This window comes from Oncorhynchus mykiss, chromosome 19 (assembly GCF_013265735.2).
Source record: "Oncorhynchus mykiss isolate Arlee chromosome 19, USDA_OmykA_1.1, whole genome shotgun sequence".
NCBI classification, from domain to species: domain Eukaryota; kingdom Metazoa; phylum Chordata; class Actinopteri; order Salmoniformes; family Salmonidae; genus Oncorhynchus; species Oncorhynchus mykiss.
In genome coordinates this window covers 1559723-1576117 of record NC_048583.1, presented here as the reverse complement: position 1 = coordinate 1576117, position 16395 = coordinate 1559723, and the positions used below count along the sequence as shown (strand labels likewise).

The window sequence follows — 16395 nt, the reverse complement described above, 5'->3', positions numbered from 1 at the left end:
TGGTGTGCTTTCGTCGTAAAGTATTTTTGAAATCGGACACTGTGGTGGGATTAACAAGAATTGTATCTTTAAAATGGTCTAAAATACTTGAGATTTCTGTTGTTTGAATTTGGCTCCATGCACTTTCACTGGCTGTTGTTATATCGATCCCGTTAGTGGGATCTCAGCCCAAAGAGGTTTAACCAACAGTGCAGTTCAAGAAGAGTTAAGAAAATATGTACCAAATAAACGAAAGTAAAACATAATAAAAAGTAACACAATAAAATAATGTAAATAGTCCGGGTGGCCATTTGGTTAATTGTTCAGCAGTTATGGGGACTTGGGGGTAGAAGCTGTTAAGGAGCCTTTTGGTCCTAGACTTGATCCTCTGGTACCGCTTGCCATGTGGTAGCAGAGAAAACAGTCCATGACTTGGGTGACTGGAGTCTCTGACACTTTTTTGGGCTTGGATGGAAAGGAAGCTTGGCCCCAGTGATGTACTGGGCCGTATGCACTACCCTCTGTAGCCTTACGGTCAGATGCCGAGCAGTTGCCATACCAGGCGGTGATGCAACCGGTCAGGATGCTCTCAATGGTGCAGCTGTCAAAGAAGGGAGTTTATGTTTATACAAGACCTCCCGACCTCACCTACCTTCAACCAATCATGCCCTCTGCATTATTACAACATTTGAGAGGCCATGGCGATACGGGATGGAGCTCAAGTTGGTCTCTGCATGGCTCCGGTGGCCCGCAATTCTGTCACACCATCCATAGGGCACCTCAGACCACATTTTCGGATCAAGCACCAATTGGCTCTTAGCTTTGGGTAGTAAGCGAATTAACGGAACCGAATCACATTGGTGAAAGAATTGTTCATTTGGCTCCCTAATTTGCATACGGCTACTACTCCTTTTTGAGCTATTTATTTTTTCTGCAGATACATTATAAACTAATTGTAAAGAGGGTGAGTCCTCACTGCAGACACAATAAATAGTGAGGAGGTCACGGCAATCTGGTGCATACAGATTTTTTTAAAGTGCGGAAAAAAAAATACTACATTGTTTTTGCAGGACATCTAATAATTTGGCCAGATCTGACATATGGATCGGCTCGGAGCCAAATGATCCGGCTCACTGAAAAGACTCACCGAAAATGACAATCACTACAAAAGTTACAGGTGCTTGCGCCAGTTTCTCAAAACAGTTTCGACACAGGTTTACACTTTGTGAACAATAATATTTCTTACATTTGATAAAATAAACGTAAATATAGCAAACATTCTTTATAATCATTTAGCAAATACATATATTTATTACGCATCATGTAATAGGTTATAATAATACATGAATCTGTTATCGAGGATCCTTGGGACGTGCCTACCCCACAGAAGTTGAAATATAAAATAGTTAATGTAAGGATTAAAGTATTGCTTGTGGATTAAGGTTAGGATTTAGGGTAGGGACGTCCCAAGTGTATCACTGACCCAAAAATAATCATAGTTTACTTTAAAATGATGGTGTACGTCTGCCCTCTTGTGAGGATATTGTGTATTACACGTACTGTGATATCCCCTTTGATATCAAGCAAGGCCAGATTAAATGTGACATTGATCTTGACTAGTAAACCTTCCAGTTACAATATCAGTAGCACCACCACCAGAGAGATGAATGATTCCTCCTTTAGACCCTACCAGCTCCCTTTCATATCCACACACTCAAAGGATCCTCCTTTATACCCTACCTGCTTCCCTTTCCTATCCACACACTCAAAGGATCCTCCTTTATACCTCTCACCCCCCAATAAAATGCTTATGCTGGTGTAAAATCTCTAGCTTTAAACAATTTAAGCCACCAGTGAGGCTGGAAGACTAGACAGGACATCAGCAAAGACTGGGCCCTAGATAAAATAAACCCTGTATCATTTGATTCAAGCCCATCAAGCTACAGTCATTGGCTACCGATTCATACAGTAAACTATGATAGGAAGACATCCACATCCACTTCAGTGAACATAGCACATTTCATCCAACATTTCACGACAACAAAGAAGTTGGCAACCAGAACATACTACCTTCATACATAACTCAACTCCCTGTGCTACTCTTCTCCTGGTCTAGCAGTGTCCCACTTTCAGCTACTGAGAGATGGAGCTCCTCCTCTTCCTCTGTGTGTTCATCCATCCCCTCAGGACACGTGGTCTCATCAAGATGATCATCAGAACAACTCTGGATTCTTCGGACCTCTGGCAACGGTTGGCTGTCCTGAACTGAAACAGGAAGATCCTCGATGGAGAGATGTGCTGGTGATGCTGTGTTGTCCTCTTTTCCAGTGACTGTGAAGTCCACTGTTGGCTGTCTCCTGTTTCTCTTGTGAATCACCATTAACCCGAGCACACAAATGATAAACAGAAGTAGAATAATTATTCCTATCACTGGTACCCTACTCCTTTCTCTATCAGTCATTGCAGGCTCCAATTGCTTTTCTAGAGAAAGACAGAAAGATAGAAAATAGTAGTGTTGGAGCAGCAAAGATAAAGGAAATTACAACAATATTATACCGAAGCAATAAGGCCTAAGGGGGTGTGGTCTTAGGCTGATATACCACGGCTGTCAGCCAATCAGCATTCAGGGCTCGAACCACCCAGTTTATAATCTCAACTAGCGCAGACAACAATACAAAACAGCAAGACCGCCATGACTAAATACTATTCTCTTGAAATATTACACTAACACTACATCTACTACTATGATAATAATAAGACAAAGAACAATGTCTATACGTTAAAAAGTGAATATTAAATACAATACTTAAGTGAGCAATGCATTCAATAGACAACCCACCTTTAACAGTGAGAGTGACTCCATGTGGATATCCTGAGTCACTATCCCGGTTGAAGAAGCACAGGTAGGTCCCCTGGTCAGACGAGCGTACACCGGTGAAGGTGAGGGACAGGTCACCCTCTCTGTAACCATCCCTGGTCACTGATGTCCTGTCAATGAATCCAGGGCCAAAGGTAGTATTGGTCGGGTCAATCTTCAGCACAGTCTGTCCATCTTTCTCCCACTGGACATAAATCTCACCATCGGTTGCCTGCTTATTGGTTGAGCCATAGCAGTGAAGTGTGACATTATCTCCGACGTGAGCTGATATTTCTGTCGGGACTGTTAGATGAGGAGGGAGAAGAGGGGTGGGCCTTGAATGGTGTGCAATTATGAAAGTAATTGAATTAGATATAGGTCTACATGGAATGTATGACAATTAAAGTGAATGGGAAAGGTGCTGGGGGGTTAAGGTTAGAGAGAAGGTACTGGGGGGTTAAGGATAGAGAGAAGGTGCTGGGGGTTAAGGTCAGAGAGAAGGTGCTGGGGGGTTAAGGTCAGAGAGAAGGTGCTGGGAGGTTAAGGTTAGAGAGAAGGTGCTGGGGGGTTAAGGTTAGAGAGAAGGTGCTGGGGGGTTAAGGTTAGAGAGAAGGTGCTGGGGGGTTAAGGTTAGAGAGAAGGTGCTGGGGGGTTAAGGTTAGAGAGAAGGTGCTGGGGGGTTAAGGTTAGAGAGAAGGTGCTGGGGGGTTAAGGTTAGAGAGAAGGTGCTGGGGGGTTAAGGTTAGAGAGAAGGTGCTGGGGGTTAAGGTCAGAGAGAAGGTGCTGGGGGGTTAAGGTTAGAGAGAATGTGCTTGGGGGTTAAAGTGAAGGGGGAAGATGCTGGGGGGTTAAGGTTAGAGAGAAGGTGCTGGGGGGTTAAGGTTAGAGAGAAGGTGCTGGGGGGTTAAGGTCAGAGAGAAGGTGCTGGGGGGTTAAGGTTAGAGAGAATGTGCTTGGGGTTTAAAGTGAAGGGGGAAGGTGCTGGGGGTTAAGGTTAGAGAGAAGGTGCTGGGGGGTTAAGGTTAGAGAGAAGGTGCTGGGGGGTTAAGGTCAGAGAGAAGGTGCTGGGGGGTTAAGGTTAGAGAGAAGGTGCTGGGTGGTTAAGGTCAGAGAGAAGGTGCTGGGGGGTTAAGGTTAGAGAGAAGGTGCTGGGTGGTTAAGGTCAGAGAGAAGGTGCTGGGTGGTTAAGGTCAGAGAGAAGTTGCTGGGGGGTTAAGGTTAGAGAGAAGGTGCTGGGGGGTTAAGGTTAGAGAGAAGGTGCTGGGGGGTTAAGGTTAGAGAGAAGGTGCTGGGGGTTAAGGTCAGAGAGAAGGTGCTGGGGGGTTAAGGTCAGAGAGAAGGTGCTGGGGGGTTAAGGTCAGAGAGAAGGTGCTGGGGGGTTAAGGTCAGAGAGAAGGTGCTGGGGGGTTAAGGTCAGAGAAAAGGTGCTGGGGGGTTAAGGTCAGAGAGAAGGTGCTGGGGGGTTAAGGTCAGAGAGAAGGTGCTGGGGGGTTAAGGTCAGAGAGAAGGTGCTGGGGGGTTAAAGTTAGAGAGAAGGTGCTGGGGGGTTAAAGTTAGAGAGAAGGTACTGGGGGGTTAAGGTTAGAGAGAAGGTGCTGGGGGGTTAAGGTTAGAGAGAAGGTGCTTGGGGGTTAAAGTGAAGGGGGAAGGTGCTGGGGGGTTAAAGTTAGCGTAGTGTGAAAGCCAAAAGGAGAGGAGTGGAGGATCAGGGAATGAAGGATAAATGGACATGAGTTGAATAGACGCAAGTAAAGAACAGAATGATATTACACTATTATCATTGATCACAACTCTAAAACACAAATCAACAGTATGTAGACTTTGAATTACACACTGACTTCAGAAAAACAGTGGTCTGGCCAATATTACAATATTGCAACAATTGCAAATGCATAAATGAAGAGTTTCATTCCAAAACGCTGTATATCCATTTTCAGAAATGTTGGTCTTTTATTGTAATTAGATATTATGAAAGAGATTGGTATGTTTTTTCACTCTCTAATCATGGTATGGGTTTGTTCAATGTATTTGTTTAAAATCTATCACTGGATGGTTTCATTTCAGAGACAAATAACCATGTTTTTTTTCAAAACGCCTCTTAGAGAAATAAGTAGTACTACTATGTTTTACAGTCAAATGTAACAAAAAAACTGCTAGCAGATACCCATAGACTTCCAGTCATTGTGCTAACGCTAGTTAGCTCACGAGACTACCTCTAACTTCCTTCACACTGGATACAGAGACATACAAATGGAATCCACAAGTTCACCTGACTCCGTGGGGATAGATAAAGGCCCTCATTGCCCAAATCCTGAAGTATCCCTTTAAGATACCTAGGTGTAGGTGAGACGATCACATATCACTGTCAAATATACAGGATACGAACATTCCATTCCCAAAAAAAAAATATATCGGATTTTGCAAATAAAAACATATGAAAAAAACAAAATCTGAGAACAGTAATATTTTACACACACATGAAGGTACCCATAACCAATCATTTCTTATAAAAAAATGGTGGATATAGCATTTTGGAAGTAAACTCTTCAAATCTATCCCTGATTAAAGTAGTCATAGTTCTTGTTCCCAGTCAACATTCAATATGTAAAGTTGTGTCATGTCTGTTCAGCTTACCCAGAACATCTAGCTTCACATCTGCAACAATCTGATTATCACAGATACACTCATATGAGCCCTTGTCATTGTACACCGCAGAGCTGATTGTGAGAGAGAGGTCTTTGTTGATTTCCACCCTCTTCTCAAAGCGCTTTCCTTCAATTAATTTTCCTTGATCAATCTTGGCAACAACCTGGCCATCCACAATCCTCCAAACGATGCCAATGTCACAGGTTGCATTGCAAGGGAGAGTGACAGAGTCCTTCAAATTCACAGTTTTAATAATGATACCATTACCAATCGAGGGGCATTCTGTGGAAACGGTCGGGAAGGAAAATAAATACAAGGATTATAATGTTTACATATTTGTAGCCAAACTAAATCCTCGACATATTTAACATTAGGCTAATACAGTGAACACACTCAATGATGTTGATCAAGAGGCCAGTTCACACAAAAAGAACATAGTGTATCTAAAATGATTCATTTAGGAAAAGCGTACCAAGAAGGCCGACCATCAATGTAAAAACACAGTAGAAGAGTTTCCAACCCATGCTGTGCTCTACTGCCCCAGGATTCAACATCTGTGAAATTGAAAAAGCATTTTAAGATGTGGATTATTGTTGTTATAACTAAACTATTTAGCCTACACTAAAATAGTAGCCTACTAAGAAACTCTCGTCTTTGTTGCATAACGTTTTGCTGTGGTTTGCTACGGTGTGCACTACTGCTTGGGTGTGCACTATACACCCCTATAAAAAACACTTTCTCTTCACAGACCATTGCCGTCCATTAAAACAACATTCATTCATCACATACACCTTACAAACTAAGAAACAAGTATCCTATTCCACCCCCGACCCCCAAACAAACAGATTTTCAATAGAATATACTTAATTTACCAAACTATAGATGTTTTTCCTAGAGCGGTGGTTGTCCTGAGAAATAACTACTTTCGTTTTCTTCTTCTTCATTGGACTATTTAAGGTGCATTACCGCCACCAACTGGACTGGAGTGTTAACCAGAGACAGGAAGGTCTAAATCCTACCCATGATTCTCATCTCCCTAAGGAAGCGAAATACATCATTAAATACTACAGCCCCTGAAGATTTCCCCAGCAGTTCACTTAATATTGGCTCTTCAACCCCATTACTCCTTAAATCTAACAATTAATCTCCCCCTTTCCCTCCCATATTGCCTGCACTGAAATGGAACATGTTCCACTGTCTCCATCTCCTCCTGACAGTGATGACACCACCCAGTCGGTTGTTTTCCTACCAATTTCAATGTCCTGTTGAGCCTTGTGTGTCCCAGTCTCAGCCTTGTGTTTCCCAGTCTCAGCCTTGTGTTTCCCAGTCTCAGCCTTGTGTTTCCCAGTCTCAGCCTTGTGTTTCCCAGTTTCCAGCCTTGTGATTACACTTCCAGCCTTGTGATTCCTCCCTTCTCTCTCTGCCTGTGGACCTCCCTGCCCCCCACATTTTCCTAGATATTATACAGGTGTCATCCCTTTCCCTTCCTGTTCCACAACTCTTGCCATTTGTTTTTAAGTTTTTAACCACTGTTCTCATAAACCCTTGGCTTCTGCTTTACGGATGGACAAATCCATTTCAACATTAGGATGTTTGAGAGGCTGCTTGGCGTTAACATCCACCTCCTCATTCCCCTCTACTACCACGTCAGCTGGTACCCAGAGGAAGGTCACAAACCAGTGGCGTGCCGTGGGCCTGGGGCCTGGGCCTTCAGTGAAGTCCTACACAGTCCCACCCGAATTAATCCACCTCTTATTACCATCATTATGGTAATCATGGCTCTAGACACTATACATTTAGACAGAAACGCAGTATAACCAGGCGTTGCGTCACCTTAAAATTGACATTTTTATTCCGAGAATTGCAGGGGAAGATGTTAAGGGAATTTTGATCAATGATGACTAATTATGTATACATTTCAATCAGGACTGACTAGTCCAAATGCTATTATGTACTGTACATGTATGAATTTTCTCTCTTGCTCCCATTCCCAATTGTATATAATGTAGTCAGGAGTTTAGAACAATGCCTTGGTACAAATGAATGAACTATCTCCAGATGGCAGGCACGGACTATCTCCAGACTGTCTAGAATGCTGATTTACAATGACTGACCTTGGCTTTAGGCGAGGAGGGAAGGCTTGAGAACTATAGGGCCTCTTCTCTACCAGTGTCAAGAAGAGACTGAACATTTAGAAAACGCTGACGTCATTTTCAGTTTATAACCTGTGGTAAAATGTGTATGAAGGCAGTACTCTCTTGTTACCTGACTTTTAAGACCGGGGCTCTGTCAATTCTTATAAAATAAGGGTCTTACAAACCCTTAATGCATTGACAGAGTGTTTAAATTTTGATTGGGAATTAAAACAGAGGAATTTAGAATTCCTTCAACAGAAGAGTACAATACCTTTTCATTGTGCAGCTTCGTTGCCCTGCGCGCTTGTTCGTTGAGCTGTAGATCCACTTGGGTGTCCCCAAAAGTTTTCAAAAGCACCATTGCTTGTAAGTGCCCAGCCGTACTTTGGTGTCTCGTTGCTGCCTTGGTTAGACAACTCAAGTTTGCAAAGCCAGTGTGGCCCCAAACACCAAATCGATCACTTGCAAGGCATTCCCAGCAGTACAGTTTGCAGTGCTTCTCGGAGCCTGTGAGCCATTGATAGCGCTCGTAGTTGGAACTTTGAAAGTGGCGAACGAACCCCTTTCCCGCCTGTGACAGGCTTTGTAGCGTCGGCGTCGACCTCTCCTGACAATGTCTAACTTTTCTTGAAAAGTTTGTCTTGAGAATGGCGTTATAATTATATCCTCGACCAAATCGATATCTTCTCCTTCCGCCATTGTGGGTTGAAAAAACAGCTTAGAAGTACGCAAATGAATTTGTTTATCAAATTCAGTTTCCTAGTTCTGAGATTCTGCATAGACCTGCCCATATAGGACCTGCCTCTCAATATTGGTAATCCAATCAAAAAACGTGCATGCACTACGCCTGCTAGCTGGCTCCTGTGTAACACTGGAGCCAGCCAGCAGGCATACAATAGCCAACTCTAAAGTTGACACTACATTTAAATTTCCATTCACTTTAAGCTACAAGCGCGCGCACTGTTGATTCTGAAGGCCTGAGGGCAGATTTTAGACCCCTGGCAACACATGATGGCTGAATATGATTGGATAAAAGATCTAACATAAAGACCAGCCCTCCAAATCTCAACCTGGGGCTGGAAGCAGTGCAACCAAGAGGAAAGCTATGAAATGAAGAGTATAACTCTTACTCTGGGGAATAATTTAATACATATTTGTGGGAAAATATATTTTAAAAATAATAATATTCTGATGATGTTTAGGCCAGCAGAGAAGGCCTTGCTGGCCCTGACGGCCCACCACTGTCACAAACACCCCCGTCTGTTTCACCCTATACAAGCACTGCAAAACCTCAGTGGGCGACACCGGTAAACAGTGTCCTTTGCTCCCGCTTGCCCAACACCTGCCCTCACCGTTAACAGAACTGCATGAAAACATTGCTGGGGTCGAAGGACACTGTCTATCGGTGTACGGCTAGCTAGCTACCATTGTCGCCACCGTTCCTTCTTCTGTGGGGTTTGTCGGTGATTGGCATCAAACGTTATTGTGCATCACCTACTGCACTGGAGCCCCCCCGCCTCCTTCATGTCCTAGTTTAAAAATGTACAGTACAATTATAAAGAGGGGTTCCTGCAGATGCAGGAATGCCCACATGTTATTTAACTAGGCAAGTCAGTTAAGAACAAATTCTTATTTACAATGACGGCCTACCCCAGACGCTGCTGGGTCAATTGTGCGCCGTCCTATGGGACTCCTAACCACAGTCAGATGTAATACAGCCTGGATTCGAACCAAGGACTGCAGGACTGCCTCTTGCACTGAGATCCAGTGTTTCAGACTGTTGCGCCACTCGGGAGTCCTGATCGTAGGAACGCCCAGAAATGCGGCCGCAATTGCACCCTTCTTGGTTGTCAGCGTACCCCATGTACTCTTTGGATGCATACAAATAAATAAATACATAAAACATTTATAAAAAATGAATACATTGTTGCATTGATCCATTTGCTGCGATAATAAGGGATAGAGATGATACGATATAGGATTTTTATTTTATAATTTCCTTGAAAAATAACCATTTGTACACCTGAGTCCTCCAAATCAGTTTAATCATCAATATCACCGTTAATGGTGATAGTGATAACGCAATTATTTATATTTCGCAAGTACGATTACCTTTTGAAACAGACGTCATGTTCTGAATTTGTTCAGCACATTTTGTTGGATCATACCGGTGTCAGGGTCTTGTAGTGGCTTACAACGACCACTAGATGGTAGTGTAGCCTCATTCCTTAAACCCTTGCTCAGTTAGAAATCAATCTGACCCCAGTGGTGGTAACTCTTATCCGCAGAGGACCTGCCGGGGAACTTTTGTTACCGCCAGGCAATCACTCACCTCATTCAACCAATTACAGTCTTGGTGGAAGGCTATGACTACTTGTGCTGACTGTGTACCTCGACAACCGTGTTTGAGGATGGAATAACCTCTGGGCTATGTGGTTGTCTTTGAATCTGGGACGTGTCTTTCCATGTTGATGATACTGTACGTTGGTCTGACTCTATGCTTAAGGGCCTGAAATAGTCAAACGGTGGTTCAAAGAGAATGAGTCAATGTTGAACTAATGTTTTACTAAGGTTGAATTTCCGTCTCTCTATGACTCAAGTCTCTGCCCACAGAGAAGCCATTCAGATGTCATGTCCAGACAGACTGACTGTAAAACCACCAGTCTGTGTGGCCGCCCAGCAGAGAACTGTCTGGGGGAGAGGGATCAGGGCCAGACGGGCCACATTTGGGATGTGAAGTCACTGGGAGGTGTGTGTGTGTGTGTGTGTGTGTGTGTGTGTGTGTGTGTGTGTGTGTGTGTGTGTGTGTGTGTGTGTGTGTGTGTGTGTGTGTGTGTGTGTGTGTGTGTGCTTATGTGTGTATCTGTGTATGTGCGTTAGAGCCATAGAATGTCTTATAATAATATTATTATGTCAACTTTAAGACAACCTTCATGCAAGCCATGTTTTTCTTCATGTTGACACATACCATGTCTTCATCACTGATAATTCCTGTTGTCACAACAATAAACGTCTCATGCGCTTGTCATGCATTTGTAATCAGGCCATCTACACAGACAGAGCTACCATGGTTTCGTCCCAAATGGCACCCTATTCCCTATGGGTCCTGGTCAAAAGTAGTGCACTATGTAGGGAATAGAGTTCCATTTAAGACGCGGCCCATGACTCCCAGGTCCTCTCAACCATGTGCCAGGAACATACTGTATGTGTGATCCTTAACCATCAAGGGAAACCACACGGTGGTCAAGGTTAAAGCTTCAGTGATCATGTTAAACCCTGGGTCCAGGTTAAAGCGTCAAGGAAGGGAGAGAGAGACGAAGGGAGTGAGAGGAAGGGAGAGAGAGAGAGAGAGAGAGAGAGAGAGAGAGAGAGAAGAAGGGAGAGAGAGAGGTAATCCAGGGGCAGGGTACAGTATGACCCCAGGCTAAGCTGCCTGTCTGAGAGAGAATGTAGAAACAAACTCTCAGAGCCATGATAAGGTAGTTCAGAGTAACGACAAAACCAATGTTTGGGTAATGGTGTACTACTTATGGCACTCCTTTGGCCCGAAAAACCTTAAAGGGGAACTTTTGGGGGGCAGCCTACATGAGACCATTGTGAAGTGCATTAGCATATTAAATGACATCAGAAACCAAGTCAACAACTCCAATCCACCTGAACACTGAACATTTCAAAACAGCAGCCAATGACCCAACTAAGACAACACTCTTTGTTTGATACATTTAATAATGCACGTGACTGTGATTAATCTGTACAGAAATAATATTAATAATACAAAATATAAAACACATTTCTGTAACTTAAGCGTAACATTTACAATAAAATAAACATGGTACAAAAAAAAACATATCTGAGGTATAAATATATTTTTAAATTAAATGTCCTTGTCATGCGTTACTGATATCTGACGGCATACACATAATGTACACACACGTTTAACAATACAACACAACGCTTAGCAAATGGGTCACACACTGAACAGAGAACGTATAGGTTTTAACACGGGGGCCCAAATCTGGCCCGGATGAAGGTGTACTTGGTTACTATTAGTCTTATACTTCATTTAAGGTAACACAGACAGACAGACAGACAGACAGACAGACAGACAGACAGACAGACAGACAGACAGACAGACAGAAAATAAACCTGCACATATAGATTATTTTTCCTTCTTTAAACCAGACAAACATTCCCTGCACTTTCTCCTCCTCTATTTACAGTAAAACCTGTAAAATCCCACACCTTTATAAAAGGACCTTCTCTTTTCTTTGTTTTCTATTCATTTCTTCTCTTCTTTTCTATTTCTTTCCCCCCAGGTTTCTCTTCTTCTGTGAAGCAGAACACTACCTTGACTGCTCTTGTACATCGTACTACAAAAGTAACAACCTGAAGTGTTCCTTTCATCAACGTTTAGCCTACAAATGGCGGCCATTTTGGAATCCTAGCCCTGTTGATTGTTGTGTATTCTCTGTGCTCTTTTAAGCAGTGGAATCAATCAAGGTGTTCTGTGACTGTCTGCTTTCTTTAAGCTTGGTCCATCAGAATCTAAGTCTCCATTTTAGTTTCGGGGGCGACTTTAACCCTCTCAACCAATTGGTGTTCCAGCCACCATTTAGCTTCTGTTCCATCCTTTAAACCCACTCGATACTAGCTTTCCCTAATGCCATTTAACCAACTATCAACTCAACATACCCCACTTAGTCATACAAACTCAGATATGGCATATTTTCAATACATTCACACAACTGTTTGCCCATATTATCAGTATCAGTATAAAAATACAGTATCTTCCTGAAAACAATGTTGTGGACATTGCCTCCGCTGTAACAGGATAAAAACACTTGTGCACGAGTACACGCACGCACACGCACACACACACACACACACACACACACACACACACACACACACACACAAACACAGAGAAAGAGAGAGGAAACAGGAAAAAGCAACATGAACAGATGCAGGATATAGTATATACACACTATATTGCAGCTGGGAGCCAGTGCATGAAATATGTCTAATTAATCAACCATTCATCACACACACACACCCACACACTAACCTTCTCTCTTCTCAGAAGCTCCCCCTCCCCTATAGATGATATTTTTACTAATCCGTGACATCACATCCTGTGACGTTGATGTCACATCCTCTCTGTAAAGGTATTATGCTTGTTGGATGAGTGACACCATACTTCCATTTCAGACACATTTACTTTGGTTGTGCCGCCCGCAACGCACCACCTAGCACAAGAACCATAACACAACTCTGAAAGAACTGTGAGGGTCCATGGCCTTGCAGGACCCCTCGGAGGCAGTAACCCCACCTGGTCGTTGATGACAGTCTACGGATGACGACAAAGTCTGTTCAAAGTCTCTCTGTCCAGGACACAAGGGTATGTCTGTCAAGAGCTTGAATCATGTCAATGAGTCAATGGGTTGTCCTCCCCCAGTCAACCCCAACCAGCATCAGGGCTGTAGGGAATTAGGGGCTGAGGTGGGGGTGGATAGAGAGTATTTCGGGTTCCAGGGTGTCGCCCCTTCTTGTGACTGTTCTCCAAGTCAAGTGGAGCTGCCTGGCCCTCACTTATCCATCTGGGTGGTGAAGGACTGGCGTATCCGCACCACCTCACTGGCACACAGGTGTCCATACAGTTTATTGTACCACTCTGGGAACCGACCCCTGGAAACAGAGAGACAGAGAGGAGATGTTTTAGATCAGACCAGAGTTACTTTGATTTAGAGAGGAGATGTTTTAGTATCAGACCAGAGTTAATTTGATTTAGAGAGGAGATGTTTTAGATCAGACCAGAGTTACTTTGATTTAGAGAGGACATGTTTTAGCATCAGACCAGAGTTACTTTGATTTAGAGAGGAGATGTTTTAGTATCAGACCAGAGTTACTTTGATTTAGAGAGGAGATGTTTTAGCATCAGACCAGAGTTAATTTGATTTAGAGAGGAGATGTTTTAGTATCAGACCAGAGTTACTTTGATTTAGAGAGGAGATGTTTTAGCATCAGACCAGAGTTACTTTGATTTAGAGAGGAGATGTTTGAGCATCAGACCAGAGTTACTTTGATTTAGAGAGGAGATGTTTTAGTATCAGACCAGAGTTACTTTGATTTAGAGAGGACATGTTTTAGTATCAGACCAGAGTTAATTTGATTTAGAGAGGAGATGTTTTAGCATCAGACCAGAGTTACTTTGATTTAGAGAGGAGATGTTTTAGTATCAGACCAGAGTTACTTTGATTTAGAGAGGACATGTTTTAGTATCAGACCAGAGTTAATTTGATTTAGAGAGGAGATGTTTTAGCATCAGACCAGAGTTACTTTGATTTAGAGAGGAGATGTTTTAGCATCAGACCAGAGTTACTTTGATTTAAAGCTCTCCTCTAGTTCCCTTGAACATTTTAGTTCAGAGTTGAGCATGTCTAGCCTTTATTCTGCTGTTTCTATTCTACTGGTTCTATTCTACTGGTTCTATCCTACTGTTTCTATCCTACTGTTTCTATTCTACTGGTTCTATTCTACTGGTTCTATTCTACTGGTTCTATTCTACTGTTTCTATCCTACTGTTTCTATCCTACTGTTTCTATTCTACTGGTTCTATTCTACTGGTTCTATTCTACTGGTTCTATTCTACTGTTTCTATCCTACTGTTTCTATTCTACTGGTTCTATTCTACTGTTTCTATCCTACTGTTTCTATTCTACTGGTTCTATTCTACTGTTTCTATTCTACTGGTTCTATTCTACTGTTTCTATCCTACTGTTTCTATTCTACTGGTTCTATTCTACCGGTTCTATTCTACTGTTTCTATCCTACTGTTTCTACTGCTTCCGTTCCAGCTGACTCACCTGCAGTCGACCCTGGAGATGTGTGTGAGGCGAGACTTGTTGCTGCTGCATGGCTCGATGAAGTAGCGTGAGGTGAGCACATTGGCCCGCACGCCCAGTAACGCTGCCCCGTCATGGTCCACTGAGGTACACACCAACGCACATGCTCCCTTAGGTAGGTCTGTCACCCACGTCCTGAAGCAGAGAGAAGACATTTTGACTTGTTTTATACCATTGAGAGAAAGAGAGACAGTTGTTTTATATCATTGAGAGAAAGAGAGACAGAGAGACAGTTATTTTATATCATTGAGAGAAAGAGAGACAGAGAGAGAGTTGTTTTATATCATTGAGAGAAAGAGAGACAGAGAGAGAGTTGTTTTATATCATTGAGAGAAAGAGAGACAGAGATGTTTTATACCATTTAGGAAGAGAATAATGAAAGAAGGAAAGAAATAATGGATGAAGTAGACAAACAACACAAGGAGGGGATATACAAGGCGTGGGAAGGTTGGTACAGTCTCCAGGAAAAAAGTACTATCTAGAACCGAAAAGGGTTTTACACTGTCCCTATAGGAGAACCCTTTGAAGAAATATTGTTGGTTCAAGGTAGAACAATTTTGGTTCCAAGTAGAACCGTTTTGGGTTCCATGTAGAAACCTTTCCAAAAAAGGTTTTTACTCTGGACCAAAAAGGGTTCTCCTATGGGGACAGCTGAAGAACCATTCTGGAGTGTAGGGAGATCGTCTACCTGAGCACGAGGTGGTCTCTGGTGGGGTGGGGGGCCATGGTGTTCCTGGTGTACTGGTACACCTCTGTGCGATCGCCTAGCGTCTCCACCACACGGCTCTCCATCAGGTCCTCGTCCCAGCGGCCCTGCTCCCGGAGGACCCGCGTCAACACCTCCTCAGGACCCGCAGGCACCTCCACGGACGCCTTCCACAGGCGCAGCGGCGAGCCGTCGTGGACCTAAGAGTCGGAAAACAAAAGAGATCATCTTTTAATACTTTTGTAAAAACATATCTGTATGTTTTATTGACAGGTTTAAGGGCAACAATGTTTTTTGGGGAAACAGCTTGGATGCTAATGCTAACGGTAACTGTAATGATGCAATGTTGAAACTAGCGCTACTCAGGCTCTGGGGAAGAAGGCCCAGGTCTTGCACCATAATTGGGAACATAACTGTAAGGGCAGTGTTGTAATCACAACAACCCAAAGCCTCTCTCCTTATCTGTTACACTAGTCAGCTGCCTTCCTTCAAGAGGCCTTGTGACTGGAAGATTATTGGCAAAGAGATAACGACCGGACAGGATGTTGGCTTGGGAGCGGTGTGTGTGTGTGTGTGTGTGTGTGCATTGAGCGAGCCCCTTGACAAGCTGATGTCACCCTGGGGCCAGTCTGGGGAGGGGGGGGGGGGCTAGTTTCACACTGACCTGTTTCTACACAGGAAATACTAACTGGTGTTTTTCCATTACACAACGAGAGAGAAATAGAGAGCGAGAGAGAGAAAGAGAGACGTGGAATACACAAGGCTTTATGCCAGCCTTTTCTAAACAACAAACACAAGTAATGTATGTAGCCCTTCATACTAATTGAACTTCTATATAAGGACAATAAAGTGAACATGAACTTAGAATTTAAAAGACAGGATCCAGCCTCCGTAGACTGGAATAAAAGAGAATAAAACAGATACTATCTATCCCTCTGTCCATACCTTCTTGTACGCCAGCTCGGCGAGTTCAGGCGTGGAGCAGCTGTCATAACCTTTGAACTTGTCCTTGGCCTCTTTGAGGAGGGCGTCCAGGCTGTCCTGGAGGTAGGTCCTGCATCCCATGGGTCCGCCCCCCCCAGAGGAAGCCCCTAGCTCCTCCAGCCTCAGGGGGGTCAGGGCCTGCTCCTGGTATGAGTTTCTGCAGCGACTCATCTCTTCTGGGATCTA

At 43.4% G+C, this 16395-nt stretch overlaps 2 protein-coding genes across 3 annotated transcripts in view; both read right to left on the bottom strand.

The window, feature by feature from the left end:
- Positions 1–993: 993 nt before the first annotated feature.
- Positions 994–6514, bottom strand: LOC110534770 (fibroblast growth factor receptor 2). The gene is made up of 5 exons (XM_021619716.2): positions 6355–6514; positions 5955–6036; positions 5471–5764; positions 2819–3139; positions 994–2460 (listed from the first exon to the last, which is right to left on the bottom strand). Exons 1-5 carry the CDS (start codon positions 6424–6426, stop codon positions 2063–2065), a joined length of 1167 nt encoding a protein of 388 aa, XP_021475391.2. The 5' UTR covers positions 6427–6514; the 3' UTR covers positions 994–2062.
- A 4811-nt stretch (positions 6515–11325) lies between these two features.
- The window catches only part of LOC110510959 (rho GTPase-activating protein 7), a 164752-nt gene continuing 159682 nt past the window's right edge, over positions 11326–16395 (bottom strand). For both annotated transcript variants that reach the window (XM_036953903.1, XM_036953904.1), the window contains 4 exons: positions 16171–16392; positions 15208–15425; positions 14481–14654; positions 11326–13302 (listed from right to left, as the gene is read on the bottom strand). In XM_036953903.1, the coding sequence (XP_036809798.1) occupies positions 13203–13302; positions 14481–14654; positions 15208–15425; positions 16171–16392 (714 nt within the window). In that variant the 3' untranslated portion in view covers positions 11326–13202. The remainder of the gene's footprint in view (positions 13303–14480; positions 14655–15207; positions 15426–16170; positions 16393–16395) is intronic.